The 23,910-nt window shown below is 42.0% G+C and overlaps 12 protein-coding genes across 12 annotated transcripts; 5 read left to right on the top strand and 7 right to left on the bottom strand.

The window, feature by feature from the left end:
• Positions 1–24: 24 nt before the first annotated feature.
• Positions 25–1,818, bottom strand: K450DRAFT_217495 (uncharacterized protein). The gene is made up of 7 exons (XM_051585056.1): positions 1,779–1,818; positions 1,618–1,713; positions 1,245–1,545; positions 929–1,179; positions 760–855; positions 322–699; positions 25–254 (listed from the first exon to the last, which is right to left on the bottom strand). Exons 1-7 carry the CDS (start codon positions 1,806–1,808, stop codon positions 51–53), a joined length of 1,356 nt encoding a protein of 451 aa, XP_051449688.1. The 5' UTR covers positions 1,809–1,818; the 3' UTR covers positions 25–50.
• Positions 1,819–1,899: 81 nt separating this feature from the next.
• On the top strand, positions 1,900–2,728 carry K450DRAFT_217492 (uncharacterized protein; the record flags this gene model as incomplete). Its single annotated transcript, XM_051585055.1, has 5 exons — positions 1,900–1,929; positions 1,989–2,041; positions 2,138–2,210; positions 2,283–2,360; positions 2,438–2,728. Coding segments are annotated over 5 exons (422 nt in total), but the record flags the coding sequence as incomplete, so codon positions are not given.
• On the bottom strand, positions 2,438–4,120 carry K450DRAFT_203575 (uncharacterized protein). The gene is made up of 3 exons (XM_051584716.1): positions 3,829–4,120; positions 3,564–3,754; positions 2,438–3,460 (listed from the first exon to the last, which is right to left on the bottom strand). The coding sequence occupies exons 1-3, from the start codon at positions 3,845–3,847 to the stop codon at positions 2,831–2,833; spliced, it is 840 nt and encodes a 279-aa protein (XP_051449686.1). The 5' UTR covers positions 3,848–4,120; the 3' UTR covers positions 2,438–2,830.
• Positions 4,121–4,206: 86 nt separating this feature from the next.
• Positions 4,207–5,333, bottom strand: K450DRAFT_217475 (uncharacterized protein). The gene is made up of 5 exons (XM_051585054.1): positions 5,262–5,333; positions 5,091–5,145; positions 4,617–4,785; positions 4,464–4,548; positions 4,207–4,387 (listed from the first exon to the last, which is right to left on the bottom strand). Exons 1-5 carry the CDS (start codon positions 5,286–5,288, stop codon positions 4,313–4,315), a joined length of 411 nt encoding a protein of 136 aa, XP_051449685.1. The 5' UTR covers positions 5,289–5,333; the 3' UTR covers positions 4,207–4,312.
• A 224-nt stretch (positions 5,334–5,557) lies between these two features.
• On the bottom strand, positions 5,558–8,919 carry K450DRAFT_217468 (uncharacterized protein). Its single transcript, XM_051585053.1, has 14 exons — positions 8,813–8,919; positions 8,356–8,706; positions 8,055–8,274; positions 7,771–7,967; positions 7,499–7,702; positions 7,240–7,430; positions 7,012–7,174; positions 6,759–6,929; positions 6,567–6,694; positions 6,389–6,490; positions 6,208–6,329; positions 6,054–6,148; positions 5,920–5,991; positions 5,558–5,848 (listed from the first exon to the last, which is right to left on the bottom strand). Exons 2-14 carry the CDS (start codon positions 8,548–8,550, stop codon positions 5,726–5,728), a joined length of 1,983 nt encoding a protein of 660 aa, XP_051449684.1. The 5' UTR covers positions 8,551–8,706; positions 8,813–8,919; the 3' UTR covers positions 5,558–5,725.
• Positions 8,920–9,208: 289 nt separating this feature from the next.
• K450DRAFT_217464 (uncharacterized protein) lies at positions 9,209–9,883 on the top strand. The gene has a single exon (XM_051585052.1). It carries the CDS (start codon positions 9,238–9,240, stop codon positions 9,664–9,666), a length of 429 nt encoding a protein of 142 aa, XP_051449683.1. The 5' UTR covers positions 9,209–9,237; the 3' UTR covers positions 9,667–9,883.
• Positions 9,884–9,945: 62 nt separating this feature from the next.
• Positions 9,946–17,232, top strand: K450DRAFT_217450 (uncharacterized protein). Its single transcript, XM_051585051.1, has 20 exons — positions 9,946–10,163; positions 10,228–11,214; positions 11,280–11,623; positions 11,686–11,778; positions 11,855–13,280; positions 13,339–13,450; positions 13,518–13,629; positions 13,690–13,751; positions 13,817–13,966; positions 14,034–14,235; positions 14,309–14,588; positions 14,648–14,778; positions 14,839–14,969; positions 15,038–15,498; positions 15,566–15,723; positions 15,792–15,923; positions 15,988–16,155; positions 16,230–16,312; positions 16,385–16,537; positions 16,607–17,232. Exons 1-20 carry the CDS (start codon positions 9,966–9,968, stop codon positions 16,906–16,908), a joined length of 5,685 nt encoding a protein of 1,894 aa, XP_051449682.1. The 5' UTR covers positions 9,946–9,965; the 3' UTR covers positions 16,909–17,232.
• Positions 17,044–17,820, bottom strand: K450DRAFT_217449 (uncharacterized protein). The gene is made up of 3 exons (XM_051585050.1): positions 17,737–17,820; positions 17,389–17,524; positions 17,044–17,208 (listed from the first exon to the last, which is right to left on the bottom strand). Exons 1-3 carry the CDS (start codon positions 17,766–17,768, stop codon positions 17,179–17,181), a joined length of 198 nt encoding a protein of 65 aa, XP_051449681.1. The 5' UTR covers positions 17,769–17,820; the 3' UTR covers positions 17,044–17,178.
• Positions 17,821–18,139: 319 nt separating this feature from the next.
• Positions 18,140–20,449, top strand: K450DRAFT_217447 (uncharacterized protein). The gene is made up of 6 exons (XM_051585049.1): positions 18,140–18,397; positions 18,465–18,750; positions 18,811–19,368; positions 19,440–19,656; positions 19,735–19,878; positions 19,947–20,449. Exons 1-6 carry the CDS (start codon positions 18,229–18,231, stop codon positions 20,364–20,366), a joined length of 1,794 nt encoding a protein of 597 aa, XP_051449680.1. The 5' UTR covers positions 18,140–18,228; the 3' UTR covers positions 20,367–20,449.
• K450DRAFT_217444 (uncharacterized protein) lies at positions 20,285–21,420 on the bottom strand. The gene is made up of 4 exons (XM_051585048.1): positions 21,070–21,420; positions 20,872–20,998; positions 20,726–20,790; positions 20,285–20,658 (listed from the first exon to the last, which is right to left on the bottom strand). The coding sequence occupies exons 1-4, from the start codon at positions 21,187–21,189 to the stop codon at positions 20,533–20,535; spliced, it is 438 nt and encodes a 145-aa protein (XP_051449679.1). The 5' UTR covers positions 21,190–21,420; the 3' UTR covers positions 20,285–20,532.
• On the top strand, positions 21,070–22,598 carry K450DRAFT_217440 (uncharacterized protein). The gene is made up of 5 exons (XM_051585047.1): positions 21,070–21,357; positions 21,424–21,625; positions 21,694–21,786; positions 21,847–22,235; positions 22,405–22,598. Exons 1-5 carry the CDS (start codon positions 21,318–21,320, stop codon positions 22,476–22,478), a joined length of 798 nt encoding a protein of 265 aa, XP_051449678.1. The 5' UTR covers positions 21,070–21,317; the 3' UTR covers positions 22,479–22,598.
• A 1-nt stretch (position 22,599) lies between these two features.
• Positions 22,600–23,641, bottom strand: K450DRAFT_217434 (uncharacterized protein). Its single transcript, XM_051585046.1, has one exon. The coding sequence runs from the start codon at positions 23,577–23,579 to the stop codon at positions 22,749–22,751; it is 831 nt and encodes a 276-aa protein (XP_051449677.1). The 5' UTR covers positions 23,580–23,641; the 3' UTR covers positions 22,600–22,748.
• Between the last annotated feature and the right edge of the window lie 269 nt (positions 23,642–23,910).

Below are 23,910 nucleotides of genomic sequence, written 5' to 3'. Positions count from 1 at the left end.
TTTTATTGGGACTGAAAGTGGGGATAATATGGTATGTACATGGCGAATAATTACACCTGAGCTTCTAAGATTGGGGTCAGCGACGACTTCTGCTTACACTTCAACAATAATTGTTCACCAATAATATCTCCAATTGTATCTTTGACGCTTGCTTTTGTTGCCTCATCCACATCATCCAAATCTTCCATTGCTTGTTCTTCGCCTGAATCGATCTGTGCTTGTTTATCCTCTTCAATCAATATAAGTAGTGAGTCCTATGGTGAAAGAGCAGTCAGTTTCATAGCACACCAGTGAGTTGAGCAGAGTCAGTAATATACCAACCGTCAAGGCGTCTCTGCACTTTGATGCTTCAAGCTGTCTAATGGTACCATCTGCTTGAAGAGGCTCCCGAAGTATGTTATCAGCGTACGCTTTGGTATTAGGTAGAATGACAGTTCGAATAACTTCTCGGCCGAGTTGATTCAAACCAACTATAGCACCATAATGTGTAGTTATGGGTTTTTTAACATCCAGAAAAGCATGCAAAAGCGTCTTTGTGATTCTGGGTTGCATGGTATGATATGATTTTCCATACCGCTGGCAAACGAGTGCCATCAGCCTAGCGGCAAAATCACGAACACTCCAGTGGTCGTCCTTAGGATTTTCGCATATTCGCTTGCCTACCATACAAGAGATTATTGCTGGCATCAATTGATTAAGCTGATAGAACGTAATTAATATACTGGCAACATTTTAGTTGTTGAGGTGATGGTGACTCACGTAAGGATCAACAAATAAATGTGGACTACTGAGTAGAGCTTGTATCATACAAAGCATTGATTCGCAAACTGTAAGGTTTCGAAGATTTTGCTTGACCTAAGGAGAAGAATTAGATGACACATCATTTTTGTAGAACTTGGATATACGATAAATCATTCCATCTACGCACCTTTTCCACGATGAATTGTACAAAGTACGGCAGGAGTTGATGAAGGCCAGGGTCTGAGCGTAAGCTTTCATAGGCTTGGAAACGCAAACGCTCTTCCTCGCTGACAACCGCTTCAGTGATACGCTCATAGTACAGCTGTAGCTCCTTTGACAAAACATGCTTGACAAGTGGCTTAACATCAATTTGTTCGTTTCCAGCAGCATTTGTACCATTGGCCTTTGATCGCTTGCTCAGCAAATCGGATTTCGCATCTATATCTTACGTGAGTAGAGCGTCTCATCAGTCACAAAAAAAAATTCGAGACATATAAACGTACCACTAGGTGTTGGGTTTTGTGGAATAGCGGGTTGAACACCTTCGATGGCCAGCCAGTGAGCAGTAAAAGTAACATCTAAGGGAACGCGAGGTAATGGTTTGTTGAGGATAGTGTCAAAGTCAACTTCTTCATCGCCAACGTAGTAGATATCGTTCATGTTTGCCGTCGTTTTCTTAAACCTCAGCGGATTTCCTGACGTGAAGCCGTACAAGGGCTCTACATTGCGAACGCGTAGAGCAGCATTAATATCATCTACTGTTAGTCGAGATCGCTTTGAATGGCGCATGAACTTTGTCGCTTCCTACATAGGCATAAGGGAAAACGTTAACAGACTTGTTTGGAAGAGATAAACGGGTAATGAGTGGATTCTAACTTGGATGATCTCTTGCAATCGATAATCAACATCATGGGCAAGTGCTGTACAATAGTCGTCCTTTGGGTTAGTGATGCCACAACTTTCGGCAATACTCTGTAGAACACATTAGCATTGCATGAGTTGGATGGTACCGAGAATATTTATAGAAAGAGACTCACTCTGACAGTGTCCTTTGGCCAAATGCTCATTTCGTCAAAGTAGCTCGCTAGTGTCGCGAGGCCCGAACACCTATAATTTTGGGTGCCAAATTGTAACCAAGCCACTTCACATTTCTTTTCCCAATGTCGGCTCCCAATGAATTAGTGCAAGGTGAGCACACAGTGCAGATTTGAGGAGTAAAGCATTAGCAGTTGGCTAACTGATAATAGCGTTGGCACAGCGGGAGACTTTAGCAGAAGACATTCTTACGGACAAAGAGCTGGTATGACTTGTTCCGTTTCAGCAACCCGCTGGAATCCGATAACCTATAGGGAGATCTTCCAATTTTTATCCACTCACTCTACTTTCCGATTTGTAGATAATAGATTCAGATAGAAAGCGAAACTCGAACAGAGAGGCATTGACTAGCATGCGCAAAAAGCTTGCCAATGGTAAGTGCTGCTATGGCATACTATTAAGAAAAATTGGTTCAAGCAACTGATGCATTAATATTTCGATGATAGAGCAAAAGCTCTGGGTTAATATGGGTGACATGTTTATCAAACTTCCCAAGAAAGACATACAGGTCATGATCGAAGATGGTAAGAAGCCTATAAGGCAGCAAAGTCCTTGATTGACAGTGACCACGCATATCCGCTGACCATTATCCTTGTTACAGACCAGAAAAAATTGGACGAAGAGATTGAGAAAAGACGGGATACAATGAAGAAAAAGGCGATGAAGTTGGATCAATTGGAACAACTTCAACCAAATGGCAAGCCATTAGCTGGATATGATCTTCAGGGGATGAAAGCCTCTGATTTATACCATCTCCGTAACCGCAAGATTGAAGAACGAGATTTATAAAAATCATCCTTGTACATAATTTCTAGAGTGCTCAAAAAGTCGTTCCTTTGTAAAAAAAAAGCATTCAGCACCCGTCATAAACTCTGCACCCCGTCATGTCATTTTATGGTTTTTATTCACTCAAAACAACAGTATCACATTTTACTGAAATATCTCTGTGCTGAATGATAACTTGCTACATTTGCATGAAAGAGGTGACAAGCATTTAAGCATCCCAGCTGCTAGAGGCAGCTTGGGTGTTAGAGTCATCAGCCCAGTCAGCAGTGGGAGCGTTGGCCCAGTCAGCAGCACCGGCAGTGGCAGCAGGGCCTTCAGCAGAAATGCCTTCAGCAGCCCATTCAGCCTCAGGGGCGGAAGTCCAAGCAGTGTCTTCTTGCTCAGCGGCAGCGGCAGCAGCAGCGGCTTGCTCCTTCTCAGCTTCCTCAGGGTCGCGGTAGAAGAACATATCAACCATGACGTCCCAGGGGGTGCCGTACTCGAGAGTACCGCGGAGACGGAGAACTTGGCGGGTCAAAAGCCAGTAAATCAAGCCAAGAGCGTGCTTACCCTTGTTGTTGGTAGGGATGGCAACATCAACGAACTCCAAAAGAGAGTCAGTGTCAGCAAGAGAGATGACAGGGATGTTGACATAGGAAGATTCCTTGATAGCTTGAGAATCAGTACGGGGGTCGGTGCTGATAATCAAGCGAGGCTCTCTGAAGGAGCGAGTGATGTAATTGGTGAAGGTACCAGGAGTGAAACGACCAACGATAGCTTCAGCGCCAATGTACTTTGCGAACTTCAAAGCAGCACGATGACCATAAGGACGAGCAGACACAACGACAATGTCTTGGGGCTGGGGGGAAAAGATATAAAAAATGAATGAGTACACACATATTATCCACTCGTGTACACTGGTGCTAACAGCGCAGTGTCGTTAGAAGGTATTCGTGACTTACGTTTTCAATGGCAGCAATGATACGAGCAGCGAAAACGAGCTTCTCCCAAGTCTTTCCAAGGTTGATGATATGGATACCATCATTGCGACGCTTGTAGACATAGGGGTTCATGACCGAGGTGCAGTTCTTAGCTCCAAGGTGGCATTGGGCGCTGAGAAGAAGCTGAAGATCTTCCTCAGTGGGGTTCAAAACTATATGTGATTTTACAACTCAGCATTCCATAATGTAACGTTAATGCATATTACATATCTTATAAGACGCTTACCGGCTGGGATCTTGGACATATTGTAGTAGTTTTTACGGGGCTATCGGTAGTTCTTGCGAGTTAAGGTGCACTGATTTGAAAATTTTGTCAATTGAGATTGGGCATGTGAATTTTCAAATTTCAAGCCAATGCGTCGCGATCAGTATCTTGGATGGACATAATCCATCCATCTACCTTAAGATCAATGCATATCTCACTTACGAAGTCTGGTTGAAGGCCAAGGCGAAAAAGAAAGATCCACCCTTCGCAGAGATGCAACGCTTTTTGCTTGCTCTGCCCAATTCGAGCTCCGCCACCCCCTTACTACTTCTACAGCTTGGTTGACCTCCTGAGACATTTTGACAAAAGATTTTGCGAGCTTCTCACTTCACTTCACTTCACTGCACATGATCACAGGCGTATAGTCTGCCAACTTTATATGAAAAAGTCATTTATTTTTTTAAAGGACGAACACTGGGTGTCAGCGTGAGGAGTGAGAAACAACTTAGAATCTGAGCTTGGAGAAGAACCACTTGTTCTTTCCAGTGTTGTGTCTCTCCTCAAACAACTTCTTGATCGTCTATATTGCACAAAGAATGATATTAATTATCTATACCATAGCGAAAAAACAAATTGCATTTAGCCATATACACTACCTTCTTGGCGTCCTCGCGCTGGGAAGGCTCCTTGAAGGTTTCAGAGGAGATGGTACCCTTGATCTGTTCAAGCTCGAGAGCATAACTGTGCATATCGCATCATTAGTTCATGACTCGTAACACCTTTCGCTTGTATACAAAAAGCCAACGTACCGAGTGGGCATCATGTGGTTGTAGTTAATAACCTTGATGAAAGGCTTGACCTTGGAACGCTTAGCGACCTTCTTCTTGCCCATGGAGCGAGTGACCTTGAGAGGGTAACGCTCGACACCGGCGACGACAGCGTAACCGTAGGGTCTGTCCTTGGTACCTTCGTCGTGGTCTATTGAAGTGAGAGGTGATTAGTTAGCGGTTCGTAGGGAGGCATTAGAGAGAACAGGTTGTAGGGATGGACAGCGAATGTTGATGTGACGATGAGTAGGTCAATCAGTCGAGAACTGAGTGTGTCGTTTGTGCAAGCACTGGTGTAGCGAAATTTGCCATGGCTTAAACATTTTCCGATGGCAAAAAAAGTGAATGTTGAATCGTCGAAAAATTAGAGGTCGATGGTCAATGTTTCTTCGCAATACGCTCATCCTGTTGCTGAATCCATCACCATACTGTTGATAGAGTGAAATTGATACATACTACGGACGATAACGGCCTTTTTGCCGGCGTAACGGCCCTGGAGAATGACAACGACCTATATCATGAAATATTAACGTTAGAAAATCCGTTTTCACTTTTGGAAAAAATCCATCAATCATCGAGATGATCAATCATCCATCCATTTCTGCATCCATTCATCAAGATACTGACCTTGCCTGCTTTCAAGAACTTGACCATGACTATGAAAGTGAGCGGTGAGAAAGAGGAGGATTATCGCCTTCGGTGATGGCCTGAGTATAATCCGCAAGAGGTGTCGAAGTGACGTCACAATAAAAGCTGAGGCAGTCTCGCAATTTGGAGTGCAAAATTCAATATTGCTGGATACACTTTTTGCTGCAATCTGCCAAACGAAGGCAGCCGCTATCTGATGTATTTAACATAGACTTTGGCAGCTTCTACTCCTATGTTCCAATACCCTTCAAGCTTTCCTTCCCTTGTATCATCCATAAATGAAAAAAAAATCGCAGAAACTGGCTTTAATAACTAAGTTATTCCTTTTTTTTTTAACATAGACCGTGAGATTACAACGCCATTGAACGGCTTCCTTACAATAAACCAAAATGCAAATACATGGATTTCTCATATTGTTCTTGTACAGCTAACTTATAACATTTTTACTTTTTTTCATTTTGCAGCGATAGCGAATCTAGTGCGAGGTCTTCTGGGTTCGCTTGCGAATCGGGTGTGTTGTTGAGCACCTCATCTAAGCTGACATGGCGAGAGAGTTCTGTGAGGACCTGTGAACAGAAAATGTAGGATGTGTTATTGTGAATGCTTCCTCTGTTCTAGAAGCCGGTGTGTTACTTACGGTCTCATCAACAGGAATAATGGATTTTCTCCTAAATTGTTGATATTGGCCATTGGTAGTCTTAAATTGTTGCTGTTTCTTTTGGGTCAGCATTTTTTCCCATTGACGAATTAGCTACTACTTTGCTCGCTTACCATGTCCGGGTGTATATCATCGGTATGTTCTTGGGTATTCTCAAGTTCCACATCTTCATCGTCACTTGATACATTCAGTTCTGCATCAGGGGAAGCTGGAAAGGAACATCAGTATTCGTTCTCGTGCATACCTTAAACGGATCACATCACATACCATTGGTTATATTGCCTCCAAATAAGGATTGATGCTCAGAAACAGCAAGCTGTGCATTTTGGGCAGCTTTTTCCTCGATCAGCTTCCACATATCCTCTCTTTCCTTTTGTTTTTTACGTTCCCTTTAAACAGTTGCAAGTTAGCATAGCGTCATCTGTGCTTGATACCGCCATTTACTCACAGTTGACGGTTGATCCTATATGTGTTCGTGCAATCTTCGAATAAAACTGGGTTGATGTCCATAAACAATTTGAGGGCATTATATACAAGACTCAAAATAGCTCTGTTTGAAGGTAAATCGGTGAGCTCATGGTAGATTTTGCAACTTACGCCAGCTAAAAATGAGTGGGTGTACTTACTGATTCCAATGGGATTTACTATTTCGATAAAGCGGGGGGAAGACGATTGGGAGTATGACTTCGATATTTTCTGCCATCAAACTGACAATGTATTCATTGTTCCAATAGTATAGTGCCCGCTCAGCAACCTGACACAAAATTATTAGCTCTATGTGGAGGTGGGAAATTGCTTTTTTTCCCCCAAAACCTTACCTGTATGTGCGTGCTTGACACGCATTCAGCAATTCTAGTAAACAAAGGGACCATAATGATTTGGAACTCTTGTACATCGATTACTTCTAGAATTTCCTCTATTTCCGTCAAGAACATGACTTCCTTTGACGTGTTCACTTTTGGCCAATAACGTAACAGTCCATTAACCACCTATACGCAAAATGTAAAGTTTCAGGGTTAAATGCAGGTCCATACAAAAGCTCAACTGCTCTAAAGAGCGATGATGTCTTACGTCTGGAGTCAATGCTTGATCCTTTTCCAGGAATTGTACGACGCAATAACCAAGTTGTGGGTGATATAGGGCCAATGATTTGGCTTTGTGCAAGGGTAGAAGTACTTTTGTCAAAAAAGTCTTGTGCTCCTCCTTCAGTGGCAATGCAAATCCGTTGATAATACTAATGTAAAGATATTATAAATGTCTGGATAAAAGGCACGCTCGCACACAGCATCTCTTGCCTACCTGCCAAGAATTTCAAGCAATTCCGCAATGCCGTTATGTCGCTCTGTTTCGTAAACGAATTGGAAGAAGATATTATTGATAGATCGTCTGATGAATGCACGCAAGTTCAGAAATTTGCCGTATATTCGATGCAGAGTCGTCTTTAAGAAATCCCTTTCTCGTGGATCCTCACTATCAAAAAGCTCCAAAAGCTATTTCATCAAAAGGAAGGTTAGCTCTCCATGTAAAATCAGTATGCCCCGTTTAAAAGCTTTTTTACCTGTAGGATAAACCTTTGGTCAATGTACTTTTTTGCATAATTTGTATTAAAATCCGGGGATTCAATGCATCGCAAGAAAAATTCGTACACGATTTGCAAATGTGGCCAGGCCAATTCTAGCACTGGTTCATCCTCTTCAGGATCAAACGCATCACCGATGGGGTTCACAGGTGGAGGAATTGTTCGAAACAGATTGATGGCAAACTGTGATGAATCCATTAGAACAAGCTGCTCCGACAGTGCTTCAGCAATAACACATATTCCAGACTTACCATATTGATTACTTCAGCGTAAATAGGCTCCGTTAGTACACCTCTGTTTGCATTAATGTATTCAAGGAGTTCTTGCAATGTATGTCGCTTAATTTCTTTGGCCTTCAATTCGGAGGAGGCATCATTAAAGTCGAAGGTCACAGTACACTGGCGAAGCTTTTGCAAAAATAGATCCTGACGTTGCTTGGCGGGTACATCTAATTGAGTGCGTTGATACGTTACACCGAAGGCATATGAGAATCATTGAAAGCGCAGGTCTAAAAAAGTGAACTAGGTCAACGTACCGTTGAAGGCTGGAGTCTCTTTAATCTCTTGCTTTTCATTAACATAAAAGCGGGAAGACTTTTGTCGACGAGGGCCTTTGCTGATGGGGATCTGATCTTTTGGGGCATTCTTCAAGCGAGTGAGGGCTCCGCTTCTAGGTATATCACGCTCCCCGGATTTCGGCATACTGAAGGAAACTTGATTGTGTGGCACTTGATTTGGGTGCGGGGGTTGGTGATTCTATTAATTGTTACGGTTATTTGTTTTGTTTTCAATAAGCCGTTTTCATTAGTATGAAACATTATCCCTAGAATACCATACCATTTCAGTTTTGTCCTCTGTGGCGGATACGACAATGGATGGTGTGCTTGGAGAGGTCAAAGGAACCGGCTGGGATTGTTTTACAGTTACGGTGTCTAAAGGAGGCACTTCTTGCTTTGTTGGTTCCGTTGGAAGAGACTTGTCATTTGGGCCAGTCGGTTTTCCTCTTGATAAAACACCCTTCCACCCTTTCATCTTGCCACTACTGGTAATGTAAGTCTAATGTGTGTTATTGTTCGATCTATAACCTTGAGCTTAGTAGCTCACGGATGGTAAGCAATAAAAAAAGTTGGGTTTGGGTCAAAGTAGGAGACTTCAAAGAACTTTAGTATAGCTCGAGACTTTGGTGCGCTAAATGGGGTCGAAAACGTTCAGTGGATTGTCGGTATTCGGGAAGTGATTAAAGCATTCATGAGTCGGCAAGTTCCAATAGTCGGACATCTTTGAAACTACATACCTACGAGAGATTAGACGAGGAGAGAGTCACACCGGTTAAAGAATGTTCAAAGTGTATCTTGTTTGGATTAAGGAAAGGTTAATGACTTGTTTAAGTCAAGCAACAGCAAAGGGCTGAAATGAAGATGGTTACACCACCCAATTTTGCAAATTTACTACTTCTGCTGCAGCAATGCAGGTAATACACCGCACCATAAAACCATCATTTAGAACCATAGTCAAAAACTACTATTATACGTTTGCAAATGTTCACCATATTCGATGGTTCTCAGTACATAAAGACCGTAGAGCTTGATACTCGCATCTCGGCTTACTCAGGCACGTCAGTATCGTGTGCATCAAAAGACGTGTGACTGGCGCACCAAATCATCGAAATTCGGGTCTACTGGAAGTTGCGGGCGCGTAGTTGAAATTTTACAGTACCACATGACAAGCTCATTTCCTGGAGAATCTCAAGATCATCTTATCCTCGATGAGGAGGAATATATAGAGTATTTAAGAGCTCAGCGAAGAGCTCATAGGGCTGGAGAAGGAAACCGCTTTGGCAATTTAGACGATGACGATTTTGACGATGCTGCACCACAACTACCACCTATTCCGGATATGCGCTTTGAACATCAAGTCAACCGTTCAATAGAAGCCTTGCAACAAAAAAACGCTTCTAACCTTCACATCTTTCTTTCTGTGATTGTTAAAGACCAGGTTGTTATGCCCTTTCTCAATGGTTTCTTCTGGGGTATAGGTGCACTTGCCTTACGTTGGTACCGTTACCGCCCAAAGCATGGAACTGCGCAGTCTAAAGGAAACGGATTTTGGCGTGGTGTGGGCCATAAGGTGAATACGTCTATTCGGTAAGTTACATTCTATGAGGATTTATAGACAGATCTTGGATGTAGGACTAACATTGTTATTATCAACTTGCCACTGTTCAGAAATGCATACCACTCCTTGGTCCACCTTCCTTCATTGATTGGTCAATCCGAAACCTCTGAATGATCTATAGAAATAAATGTAATATACCTTTGAAATTAAATGATAGCCTACTGGCAACAGTCGATGAATGTGCTGACGGAGTTTAAAACAACGAGGTATAAAATTGATGCGTTTGTGAACTGCGTGAATTCGTCTGGTGGAATGCTCCCCAAATTCAAGTCATGTCAGGTCCCTCGACGAGATCAGCATTCTTGAAGGTTCGCATTGTTAACATTGATCACTATTTGGCTGAACCAGGGTCAATGGACAACACACTTTCTCCATTCTCGTCTGAACCTCAAGCTCTGCTGAAAGTTCCTATTGTTCGGGTCTTTGGCTCTACACCAGCTGGCCAAAAAGTTTGCCTTCATATTCATCAGGTAATGCCGAATCAACCTATTTAGAAATATAATTGAAATAAATACTCATTCTATGGTGTATTAGGCGTTTCCCTACTTTTACGTGCCTTACCCTGAACAAGATACATCGCTAGACGCACTACAATCTTATTCATATCAGCTTGGACAAACACTAAACAAAGCCATGGCATTAAGCATGAAAAAAGACCCTAATTCACCACAGCACAATCAATACGTGGTCGCGATAGTTCCGGTTAAAGGTGTTCCATTCTATGGTTACCACGTAGGATACCAATGCTACTTAAAAATTTATTTGCTAAAGCCGTCTTACAAGTTACGGATGGTCGAACTTCTTCAGCGAGGAGGCGTTATGACAACCTTTTTTCAGCCACACGAAGCGCACATTCCCTATGAACTACAATTTCTAATGGATTACAACTTATACGGCATGAACTGGATCGAGTTGGACAATCGAACAGCCGCCCCAATCAAATTTCGCTCGCCACTACCAGAGGAAAGGAAGGCTAACATACACTTGACGCCTGGCAGTAATCCAGAGCAGACAGAAAATATATTTACTAAATACACTGTATCGCCCAATTTAGTATCTGACGAGTATGAACGTTCGAGTCATTGCGAATTGGAAGTAGACGCCATCTGCAGCAGTATCATCAACCGGCGTACGCTTCAGGAAAGAGATATTCACAAAGACTTTAAAGAGGCATTCGGTTTGCTAGCCAGTCAAGAACAGGAAATTAATTCTCAAGAAGCGAAACTTGTTCACTCGTTAGCTGCTATATGGGAAGAGGAGTCTCGCCGTCGTACATCGAAAGGGCAATCACCCCAAGTACCACCTGTCACCCAAGAGGATAATCGGAAAGAGCATGAAGGTTGGAATTCAGAGTTGGAATACAGATCTAGAATTCATGATCGCATTCAGAGTGAACAATTCTCAGAGGAAGACATACGGAACATGATGGATAAAGTCGCAGGACACGGTCAAGATCTCGATCACTTATTAACAGCTTGGGAAGCTGTCGCTGCGATAACCATGGATTGCCAATCGTTGAACGTAAGTATTTTGTCAGAATATATAGTTTAGAATGTCAAGCAATATGATTGACTTTAAGTCAATAGATTGCGGCAATCACTCCTGAGCGACCACTATCATCCAATGTAGGAATCACTCCTGGGCTGGCCCAAGGAAAAGGATACGAAAATCTCATTGATAAGAGCATTCTAGATACCATTCTCGATGATGCTGGCGATCAAGAAGTGACTGATGTGACAGAAGCGGCAAATGATGCCGCCAGAGAACAGGAGCCGGATCTATTTGAGAAGGGTGAATACGATCTCGAAGACTTTGATGATCCTGAAGCTTTGCAGTGGATGGCACTTCAGGAAGAAGGCACGTCTCAGAGAAAACATATTCAAATAGGATACGAGGAAGAAAATGAAAGGGACGTATTTGCTGAAATTAGGTAAGCGTTTTATGGATGCTTCTCTTCTGCCAGCAAGTACTGAAATGCTTATGTATCTACAGACCAAGAAAGCTGGACTTCATTTCTGAGCTATCTAAGTATTCTCAATCATCTTCACAAGGTAGCAGTGATGAATATGGAGTAAAAGGCAAAGGGTTGGTGATATTCCCTTATTGCATTGTATACTGCATGACATTGACTTTTTTTGCACAAAATTTCCTTTGTTAACAGTAGAAAGGAGCCCTCAAAATCAATTGATCAAGTAGATGGAGCTAATGACGAAGATGATGTTGGAGATGGAAAGTTGAATACTGATCCTCAACAATTGAAATGGGAATCTATTGTTCAAGGCAACAAGAATAAGTCTTCTACTGGCCAGACTGTATCAAATACAAATGCCAGTAAAGATACACATAGTGGCCGCCAAAGTTCAAATAGTAAAGCAGAGAAAATGAACGAATCAACCCGTAAAAGAAAGGATCACTCGGATGAACTGGAAACTCTTCCTACTTCACCGAAAACTCGAATCCGCCGAATTCGTAAGACCGCAACTCTTGACATTGCTCCAGCGCCTGTCAGCCCGTCAGAGCTTTATACTCCTAAAGACTTCATAGAAAGCGAGCGAAATAACAATATGCCTTTCAACATATTCGTCGCCGACCAATCCAACCCAGGATCCCCCCTACTATACTCTGAATTTACAGAAAACGAGAATGCAATACCCAAGGAATTTCATGTTGTAAATAATGGCTCTCCACCTTTGTTGTCTCACCGGGAGATGTCTGTACAGAGGCAAGAACTGCCGTCGGGACATACAAAAGACGAGAAACCGGCTACTATTGTTCCTTTACAGTCGACTTTGAAGAAGAAAGATGTCGAGGAACCAGTAGAATACCCAATGGCAACTGTTTCCGCAGTGGAAAAGAAAGCTTCAACGCAAACATCTGAGACCAGTGCTCATTCGCATCAATCCATTGTTAATTCAGAAACAAGCGAAGAAGAAAAGTACTTTACTTCCAGGCTGAACAGAATGTGGTCTCCCAAACAGTCAGAGACTGAGGCCACCGCATTTCGACACCACCCGCCGGACATAACATCCCCCACACAAAGCAAATCTCAAATCATGAAATCGACACCAAATCCATCAGAGTTATACGGCCTTGAGAATGATACCCAGCCAGGAACAGAGAATGAACCAAATCTAGTATCTACTGAAGTGACATATGGTGAACCTCCACCTACTTTAGATTCTAAACATCGCATAGATGTTGTATATCAAGAACCTTACTATAGTGATAGAAGAGATGCTCCTAGGCGACCAAAGATATATGCCGGAAAGGAATTCAAATTGAAGACCCTTGAGCCGTCTAGTTTTGAAGAGTTTTCGATAATTGGACCAAATATCATTAATTTAAATTCAAGAAACTCTGTCCGAACTGCAGAAAACTTTGACAATGTCAAGTCCTCAACAAGCAGCTGGACACCATCGACTATTCCTCCAACTTATAGAGATGCCTTGAAATGGCTAGAAAGAGAAGCTGCCCACCTTCACGAAGAAGAAGAAAAACGCAAGCATAATACCCAAGAAAGTGACCGCATTAATGCCAATTTCGATTCTTCAAATACCCCTACCAAGAAAAAGCAGGTTTATACCCAGGTTAGTCTTGATGTTTCAAATAAATCTTTTTGAATTATTTATTCTAACAGCACTATAGATTGAGCCACCTACACCGCAAAACCGCTATGGTATCAAATTTATGAATACAAAAACTGACGCAATCAAACCTATCAAAGAGCACCTCGATTTACTGAGCGTTGAGATTCATGGTAAATAGCATTATATTCTACCTTAAAGTTATGGGTGTGTGCGATACTAATCGATCTATTTTAAAAGTAAATTCTCAACAAAATAGATTACCTGATCCTCGTAAAGACCCTATTGAGATTATTTTTTGGTGTCTTCAAACTGAAGATGAAAATGTATTATCTAATGGTCGGCTTCCTGGGTATGTATAGAAGACATTGATTGAAAACCAAATATGAAGGCTAATCTCAAGGTATTTCAGCGCTCGTCTAGGGTTGATTGTTTGTCACAAAACCTCTATTGAGGAACGATTTTGTCTTCCAGGTACGAGTTAATGTAGGGGTATAGAGTAGATGTATACCTGGCTATATGGCTAATTATCTTTGCAGATATTGATGTTCAGTATGTTGATGACGAGTTACACTTACTCGAGCTCTTTGTGTCCAAAGTTCGACTTTACGACCCTGACATCCTTGCTGGATACGAGCTACACAATTCTTCGTGGGGATACATCATTGAGCGATGTGTGAATCAATATGGTAAGTTCGCTTCCTATCAATCGATCGTGCTTGTTGGTTTGCTATAGACTGACAGCGTTTTTGAAAGAAATCAACCTTATTGATGAGCTGTCCCGAATTAAACCTGGCGCTGTTCATGCTCCTCGGTCCGATGCATGGGGGTATCGAAAAGCCGCCATTTTCCGTATTGTTGGCCGCCATCTATTGAATGTTTGGAGAGTGATGCGCAGTGAAATCGACCTTACAAGTTATAGATACGAAAACATTGTATTTCATCTACTGCACAATAGGTAAGTGCCAGACTTCAGTATGATCGATTGAATGCTGAATTATGATCGTTAAAAAAAGACAAAAAAACGATAGAGTGCCTCACTACTCTAATAAAACGCTGACTGGCTGGTACACATCCAAAAATGCAACTCTCAAAGAAAAAGTATGTCGTTACTATCTTGACCGAGTTCAAAGAAATTTAGAGCTTTTGGACGTCTCGAACATGCTCAGCCGAACAACAGAATCAGCCAGAACGTTTGGAATCGATTTTTATTCTGTCATAACTCGCGGGTCTCAATTCAAAGTGGAATCAATGATGCTTAGAATCGCTAAACCGGAGAACTTTATCTTGGTTAGTCCCAGTCGCAAACAGGTATGATGCTTGAAAGAGGGATCACTTTATAAGGTTACAAGGCTAATCGAATCCTTCAGGTTGGCGAACTAAGTGCTGCAGAATGTCTCCCACTGGTGATGGAGCCCATATCTCAATTTTACAGCAGTCCAATGCTAGTTCTGGATTTCCAATCTCTTTATCCTTCGGTCATGATAGCATACAACTATTGGTAAATGTTAAGCTTTTATGACTCTGCGTTAATTCTATTGATGCTAACTACTCTCGTTAGTTACTCAACTTGTCTTGGAAAAGTCGAAAACTTCAAAAGGGAGTATATCCAGAGAAATCAACTTCGATATGGAATGGACACACTGGATCTGCCTCCAGAAGTTTTGAAATTGATGGAGGAGCATATCAATGGTAAGATGATATACCAGAATCTCTTGTTGACTTTATTGGAAGACTAACACTATTGCAAATCATGATAGTTTCTCCTACTGGGCTTATGTTCGTTAAGCCTAGTATTCGGAAAAGTTTGCTGGCGAAAATGTTGGGTGAGATACTGGATACACGTGTGATGGTCAAGAGGGCTATGGGAGAAGAAAAGAAGAACAAAGGTCTTTACCGACTTCTTGATGCTCGACAACTTGGACTCAAATTTTTAGCCAATGTCACATACGGATACACTTCTGCGACTTTTTCAGGGAGGATGCCAGCGGTGGAAATTGCAGATAGCATTGTTCAAACTGGCCGTGAAACACTGGAGCGGGCAATCGATTTGATCAATAATACCAAAAAATGGGGAGCACGCGTTGTGTATGGGGACACCGATAGTGTTTTCGTTTATCTTCCTGGTCGATCGCGCGACGAAGCTTTCACAATTGGCGACGATATTGCTGACACTATCACAAAAATGAATCCAGTTCCGGTTAAGTTGAAGTTTGAAAAAGTAAGCCTATCCGGTATATCCCAAAAACAATTGAGCACAAACTAACAGGGCGCTCCCAAATGCAAAGGTATATCATCCATGTGTATTGGTGACCAAAAAACGATATGTCGGATTCAAGTATGAAACCAGGGATTGGAAAAAGCCAGAGTTTGAGGCCAAGGGAATTGAAACTGTACGTCGTGATGGCATTCCAGCTACACAAAAGATGTTGGAACAAAGTCTTCGGTATGTTCTCTCCTCAAGCCAATGTTTGCAGCGCACAATACAAGTGTATTTACTTTTGCTTGTATCAGTATCTTATTCAAGTCACAAGATATGTCAGAGGTCAAAGCATATTTGCAAGATCAATGGATGAGTATACTTTCAGGACGAGTGTCAGAGCAGGATTTTATTCTCGCACAGGAAGTTCGACTGGGTGAATATAGGTAAGAAAAAGCATTTTTCATAGTGTGTGAAGATGTTGTGCTAATCACACATTCACGCTGACAGGGAAGGCTATGAATCGGTAGGTGCACGAGTGGCCATGGCAAACATGAAGTTGGATCCAAGAGCAGAACCGCAATATGGTGATCGCGTACCGTATGTGATCGTTGCACGCGGACCAAATGTTAAACTTCGCGATAAGCCCATGTCTCCCCTAGCTTATATGGCGGATAGGTATGGCATGCTGAATAGCGCTAATGAAACATTCTGCCATAAAATAACCCCTTTCTCACCTATGCTGCTTCCAGTTCACTCCGGCTGGATGCTGAGTACTACATCACAAAGCAAATTATCCCGGCCCTTGAGCGTATATTCAATTTGTGCGGTGTCGGTAAGTATATCTTTTTGTAGGAAGGCTCGAGCTATATTTATTTCCAGCAATTAAGTTATTCGATATTTCAAGATATTGCAAGTTGGTACAAGCAAATGCCTAGACGAAAGCAAGCCCTTGCTTATTCATTCTCACAATTGGAGGAGTATAACGGAAACTCAAAGACACTCGAGCAATACTACTCCAGCCGACACTGCGTTGTTTGTCGAAAAATATCAGATAACGGTAAGATAGCCTTCAATAGCTGGTTCAGGTACATGCACTGGGAGCTCACAATAGTACGTTTGATCATAGAGCTATGTAAAGATTGCCTCATGAACGGAGCAGAAACATTGTTCACAATGAAAATGCGGTTAAATGATGTACAAACACGATTTGGGAGCATTCAAGAAGTTTGTCAGTCATGTTCTGGTGTTTTGAGTTCACTCTCTGCCTCTGTCGCTGGTGGACCTGAATCTTCCTTTGGATCAAGCACAGGCTACGCTGATCACCCTTGTGACTCGATCGACTGTCCGGTTTTCTTTCAACGACAAAAGTTGAAAAGAGATGTTCGAGTTCTCTCAACTTACGATACAATTATAGATAGATGGTTCTAAACCAGTATATCATTGTACAGAACAGTTTCCGCATCATTGTAGTAAAACGCCTCCTAACAACATGCTGCATAACAATAATAGGTCTTCGAGTTTGTTGTTCTATTGCATGTTTTATTAATCAGCTTTGCGCCCTACACTATCATTTCAGTCGATGACTAGTAATGGCTGAACCATCCTGCGCCAAGTAATTTTGACGAACAACACTTGATAATAAAAATCATGTCATTGCGTAATCTTCTGTTGACAGTGTAGAACAATTTTGGTTTTTAATTATTCGGCCTTGGGAGGGACGATGAATTTCTATTAAAAAGAAAGGTGATTAGTTCTCTGTTGTGAAGCAACTGGTTTGCCAGACAAGCATCATGTCCACAGTCGGTCTGCGGCTCATTTCGCAACATCAACGCGTATTTGGCCATAGTGCAGATTTCGTTCTGTCGACGTTGACTGCAAACATAGCGAGATATTCAGATATCGACATACCTGTTCACCAGCCTTGCCGTTTTCCCACTTAGCAACCTTGAGGCCGTTGGCATCGCGGCGTTGAGCGGCAGTGCGAACATCATCCTTAAGGCTGTTGCGGACAGCGCGAGCGCAGATCTGAGCGTACTTGAGGTAACTATGCAATGCAAAGCAGAGGATGCGTTGGTTAGCCTTTGCATGTTAAACAAAAGAGAAAAAAGTTCGAGGTGGTTTGCATGTCAAATGTGCGGTTGAAGGTCGAGAAATCAACAGCCAATGGCTTAGATGCTGAGGGAATTCTACAGCTATTCGGTCGATGTAATCTATTCCAGACAACGCATTCAGGATATGAATGTATTTGATACGTACGAGATACCAGCGGATTTCCAAGGAGAGGCCATGACTATCACAGGTTATGGAGTATTCACAAAAAAAATTGAGAGACGACCAGTGTTATGGGCAAGGGGCACCTGGATATTTCGTGACATCATCAAACGTCACAGTAATTGCATATTAATTTGTTTTACTCATAAAATATTAAAAGTACATTTTCCTTTCAAGGTAAGCCATAGCAGCCTTCAAAGTTTTGTTTTTTCTGATCGGCCAGTGCAGTTTTTCATGCTTTGGAGGACGGAATAGCTATGAAAAAAATGGGAGTGATGAATCTATTATTTTTTGCTAACCATACAATCATAACTGGGATGATTGAATTCAATGGATCCACCATTCTTAAGAAGATATCCCTACAAAAAGTAACCAGTAACTGCCTCGCAAAAGTTGAATGTGACTGACTTTTTTTTTGCGAACTTCGAAAAAAAAAAAAAGTGATAGCTTGACCCATATTTTTTGGTTCAAACCGTTATGGACGATAGATTTCAGGACGCCGAAGAGAGCGATCAGCAAGTGATGGCCGTGAATGGCACTACTACCCACGATGAAGAAGATTATGGAAGTGACGACTATGATGACTACGAAGACTTTTTGGACGACGATTTGAATGACACCGAGATCTGGACAGAAGCAACTGGTGGTAAGCTTTGTTAATATTCTCGGCTTGTACCAGGCAATTGCGAAGTATTTCTCACATCGTTTTATAGATTTTACCAAACAATATAACAGAATGCGACAGCAAGCAGCTGCGCCTACAAATGCCAATGTGACAAAGCCAGCTGCTAATACTCAAGGACTTCAAAAGACGAAAACGAACGTTACTAAGCCTGCTGCAGCTTCAGAAAAAACCAACAAAGAAATGCTGGATAGTCAAATAGAAGCTCTCAGCAAATTTGCTAGTAGAATTCACTTGGATGACTACAATGTTGGTAAAGTGTCATCTTCAGTTGCCGCTGATATGAAGATGTCAAGTAGAAAAGCGCAGGGCGACAAGTAAGATATCATTTACTTCCTATACTGGGGAAAGCTTTCATTCTAACTGTGAATTTCTAGAGTTGTAAATAAGGATAAGTCAGACAGAGCAACCACCGAGCAAGTACTGGATCCTCGAACTCGAATCATCTTGTTCAAAATGTTGAACAGAGGAGTCATTTTCGAAGTCAATGGTTGCATTAGTACAGGAAAAGAGGCCAATGTGTACCATGCCACTACAGAAGATGGTCAACACAGAGCGGTGAAGATCTACAAAACATCTATCTTGACATTCAAAGATCGTGATCGCTATGTTACGGGAGAGTTCCGATTCCGACATGGATATCAAAAGTCCAATCCTAGAAAGATGGTGAAGGTCTGGGCAGAGAAAGAAATGAGAAACTTGAAACGTATTCATCAGGCTGGTATTCCTTCTCCGGAGCCATTGCTGCTACGAATGCATGTCCTCGTCATGGGCTTCCTTGGAGACAAGAACGGCTGGGCTTACCCAAGGCTAAAAGATGCTCAGATCGAAAGTTCTCGATACCCTGCCTTATACGACCAGCTCATTAAGAATGTCAGAATTATGTACCAAGTCTGCCGACTTGTCCATGCCGATTTGAGTGAATATAATATATTGTAAGTTACAGGTTGGCGATTGAATAAGTTTGCTCATGCTTTTGTTTATTAACTTGTTCGTGCTATACAAGGTACCACTCAAAGACACTATATATCATCGACGTATCTCAATCTGTTGAGCATGACCATCCTCATGCATTTGAATTCCTTCGCAAAGATTTGTCTAATGTCACAGACTACTTCAAACGAAAAGGTGTTGACGTGCTTTCCTTCAAGCAATTGTTCGATTTTGTTATCAACCCAAGTTTCGGTAGTACGGAGGAAGAAGCGGATCAAGCTTTAGAAAAGGTACATGTGGAGAAAATTAAGATTCACTAATCCATAGCTTATGATAGGAAGGTGTAATAACAAGCTTCGTCTTCATAGCTCAGAAACGAATCTACTCAAATGGATGAAAAGGATAAGATGGATGAAGAAGTGTTCAAGCAAGCATACATTCCTAGAAACTTGGAAGAAGTCTACGATGTTGACAGAGATGCCGACGTTGTTGCAAGAGGAGACGGAAAAGACGTAAGGATTTACCAGCTTATGGACAATGGGTGTCTCACATTTTTGGCTAATGTTTATATCCAACGTAGTTGATCTATTCCAGCCTTTTGAATGTATCAGCACCAACAAGTGATAGTAAAGCCACCGGTTCCAAGTCAGAGGAATTGAAAGGATCTAAGAATGATGTTATCTCGGGGGTTTTACAAGACTTAGCTTCCACACCCAAGAAGGTGTCGACGCCGGTTTCTGATGATGAAGAAAGCGACGATTCAGAGGATGAAGATGAAGAAAGTGAAAACGATGAGGAATATGACAGCCAGGCAGAGAGTGAAGATGATAGCGATTTCGAAGAAAGAACACCAAGAGGTAAACGAAACGAAGACAAGGATGCGAAGAAGGAACGTAAGAAGCAAGCTAGGGAAGAAGCAAGAGAAAAGCGAAAGCACAAGCTTCCAAAAGCAGAGAAGAAACGAAAAATAAAGAACAGCAGTAGCAAGAAGAAGAAATAAGCTCCAAAGCTGCTCACTACTAGATTCACATAAAGACCATCGACCATTTTTCTTTTTTAAAAAATTACATTCTTTAATTATGTTTCAAATACGATGCTGTAAATATCATGTTTGGTGCTAAATCGCTAGATACAATGGCTTCATAAACCTCCTCCTACACAATACGTTATTCTTCAATACCATGCTCAAACAGAAGTCCCTTCAATGCATCAGGATCATGGTTTTCTATCAATGAAGGGTCGTTTCGATGCTTAAGGTACCACTGCTCAAACCCTCCTTGGAGGACCGATACCTGGAAATAAGCGTTGGTCAGTAAACCTGTATAATTATGATACCGATCGCGCATGCAAGTTACAAACCTGTTGATCAGACTTGATTCCTTGTAAATGTCTTGATTCCTTATATATGCGGGCGGCCTTTGGTCCTGTACATACGTTGTAGTGGTATTGTTAGTTACGTGATCAGTTTCGTTGGTCGTATTCCAGTATGCATATCGATTACGAACCTCGGGCTTGTGACAGTGCACAGTGAAAATAGACCTGGGGGACATCTTTATAGTCTTCAATAAGCTTTTGGACATCTTCTAGGAAGTATCGGGATGGAACGTTAACAGCTCCAGGAATATTGCCACCCTAAGATTGCACAAGCATAATTGTTTAGAAAAGTAAAGTGAGTTCTAACCAATGTATGGAATTTGTAGTACCGCAAAGTCATGATCTCGCACGTCGATAATGACATAATCTTTCTTTGGAACTTTTGTCTTGTTTTTCAGAAGTTGTATGATTTCTGTGTCGTGAACAAGTGGGGCGGTAAACGAGGACATGGTAAACGGCTCCTGTTAGATGGTTTCTCTCTTGACTTGGTAGGAAATGAACCGTGACGGCCTTTTACATAAAACTCAAAGCTGCCAAAAATGAGCCGCTTGGCGATCAAACACTTTCCTTCGAAACAATGTATAACGGCATTGGATTGTCTACACCTCGTGGTTCAGGTAATGATTTAACATGATTCAACGATCACTTTAACTGTACCTTGGAATTAACTTTGTCGATAACAGGAACCAACGGTTATGTTGTTCGAAATTTATCCTCTCTGCGCCCTCAAAATACAAAGCCTAGAGAACAGTTTGGATCCTATGGTGATGCACAAAGATCAAGTCCAGCTATTAGGCAGCCTAACCAAGAGATTCTTCTTCATGATCGCAAGCGACAAATTGAAGTAGAATGTTTAAAGTTGAAAATGACTCTTGAAGATGATGGGTATGAATATTTTCGAAACTTGTTATTAATGATCGTTACAAGTTCTTATACAAAATGTCTTTTCTTAGCATCCCTGAAGACGAAATTGAAGCCAAAGTACAACAGTTGAGAGAATCCTTGCTTTCAAAGCTGGAATCTGTGAAAGCCAAAGACGCAAAAAGGTAAGATAGCAATTTTTACTCACCTTGAAGGATGCTGCTTATAACTAACGTTCTTCACAGTTTACGCACTCACGAGACACATCAGCTCTCAGAGGCTAAGCAGTTTGAAAACAAAAAGATGATGCAAGCTTTGAGAATTCAGGAAACTGATTATGTTGAAGGTGCGGCATTTGATCAAGAGCTTCAAAAGAAGCTGAAGCAGGAACGCATCGCCAAAAGAGAGGCTGAATGGGCAGAACGACAAGCACAGCGTGAAAAGGGCCGAAGAAAACCCAGTCCTCGACGATCCAGAAATACTAAGAGAGACAGAAGCCCATCAGAGCCTCGCCGATCAAGGAGTCCTGATCCAAAGCATCGCAGAATCTCAGAAAGGCGTCACCCGTCAGCGAGTCCTGTCAAGGAAGACGAAAAAGTACCTGAGAGAGGCCGTCCTCTTCGTCGATCCAGAAGCTCTAGCAGAAGCTACAGTAGAAGTCGGAGTGATAGTCGCAGCGCCAGCCCTAGCAGAAGCCGCAGTGACAGCCGTGGCAGAAGCTATCGACGCAGAAGCCGCAGCCGAAGTTATAGCAGCCGTGATAGAAGCGATAGCAGAAGCCGCAGTAGAAGTTACAGCAGAAGCGACAGAAGCTACAGCTCCGATAGCAGAGACAGCAGAGATCGATCGCCTCCTCGTCGACGTTAATTGTAGTTAGTTTGAGCATAATCCATTGGTATAACATACAGAGAACATGTACTCTCAACTTTGGATACAATATATATCTAAAAATTAAAAAAGACAACGGTTGGTACAAACTACTGCAAAGCATAGGAAAGATTCTGTTGTGGACAGTCCAGTCGATAAAAAGCATTTATGTATCAAATTATGTGAAGACTAGTACACGGTTTAGCCTATGCTTGATTGATTGTATTATGCAAGCGGCAGAATTGCTTCCAAGGTTGGCCATATTACAGGTAACTACTTTCTATAAATAACCATTTCTGTCTGTGTACATTTCCTGGAAAATATGGCTTCTATGCTTATCGATTTCGTTGTTCCCCGTGTTTGTTGGAGTTTCCGGTTGTTCCGGGGTAGAGTTTGTTGATGGAGGTTTGTCGTAATTGCCTTCGGCCGGTTTCGGCAAAGGAGGGATGTCTTCCACAGAACTATTCGTGAGAGGATGCCTTAACGGAGAATCACCACGGCGAATGGAGTTGACACTGGTGGCGCTATGATATGGGTTCATGTGCTTGTCGTTGATAGAGAAACTTTGCAAGGATTCCGACATGCTTGGCTGGCTTGCCCACTTAGGTCGCTCTGGTTGAATGGATGATGGTGTTTCATTGCTGGACGATATGATTTTTGTTTGGACAAGCGTGATGTACTGTATAACAGTACGCATGGTCCAACATGTCGCCGTAAATATGGCCATCACTCGAACAGCAAGCCAAAAAATTTGATAGCTTTTACCAGCAGCGCTGACCGCGCTGGATAATGGCCTCTCCAAGACAAACAGTATGACCACCAGCGCTATCCATATTAAAGTCATCGCTAATCCGATATTTCGATCCATAGAGGACACCTTCAGGTTAGAGCTACGAGTTAGACAAACTAAAACCATGCTGGCTAGTATAGAAAAACCGCTGATAAGAAAAGATAGAAGTGTAGCTATGGATGGTTGGTCTGTTGAGAGTTCGCCGGTGTAATACAGCCTATGAGAGGAGACGAATTCTAAGCTTTGGAGCGCAAGTACAGCCACCGCGCCTAAGAACTGTAAGAATAGTAGAAGGTGTAATAGTAGAACTGCCGGTGGCATTTTCGATATCTTAGTTCCAAAGTCCAAGTGTTTTTAAATAGTCTTTATGTCCTGTACCAAACATTATTCGATATTACTTTTATACCTGTTCCAAAAAAATAAAAAATAAAAAATAGAGTGTCACTTTGCTGATCATCGTCTTCTTCAGCCTCAGGAGTGCTCATCAAACTACGTTCTTATTGGTTGCCTGGAACAGGAGGTATAAGCTTAACAGACTTTGGGCATGCCATCAACAGGTGCCACGGATAAAAAAAGACCATCGTAAAAATTTGAGGAGGTTCATACTATTTTCGTGTTATAAGCCATGAAAAGAACATACTCCATATTATGA

The sequence above is a fragment of the Umbelopsis ramanniana genome (assembly GCF_025399195.1).
Source record: "Umbelopsis ramanniana AG unplaced genomic scaffold K450scaffold_1, whole genome shotgun sequence".
In the NCBI taxonomy this organism is placed as follows: Eukaryota; Fungi; Mucoromycota; class Umbelopsidomycetes; order Umbelopsidales; family Umbelopsidaceae; genus Umbelopsis; species Umbelopsis ramanniana.
The sequence above is the reverse complement of the archived record's forward strand: the minus strand, read 5'-3'. Positions and strand labels throughout refer to the sequence as shown.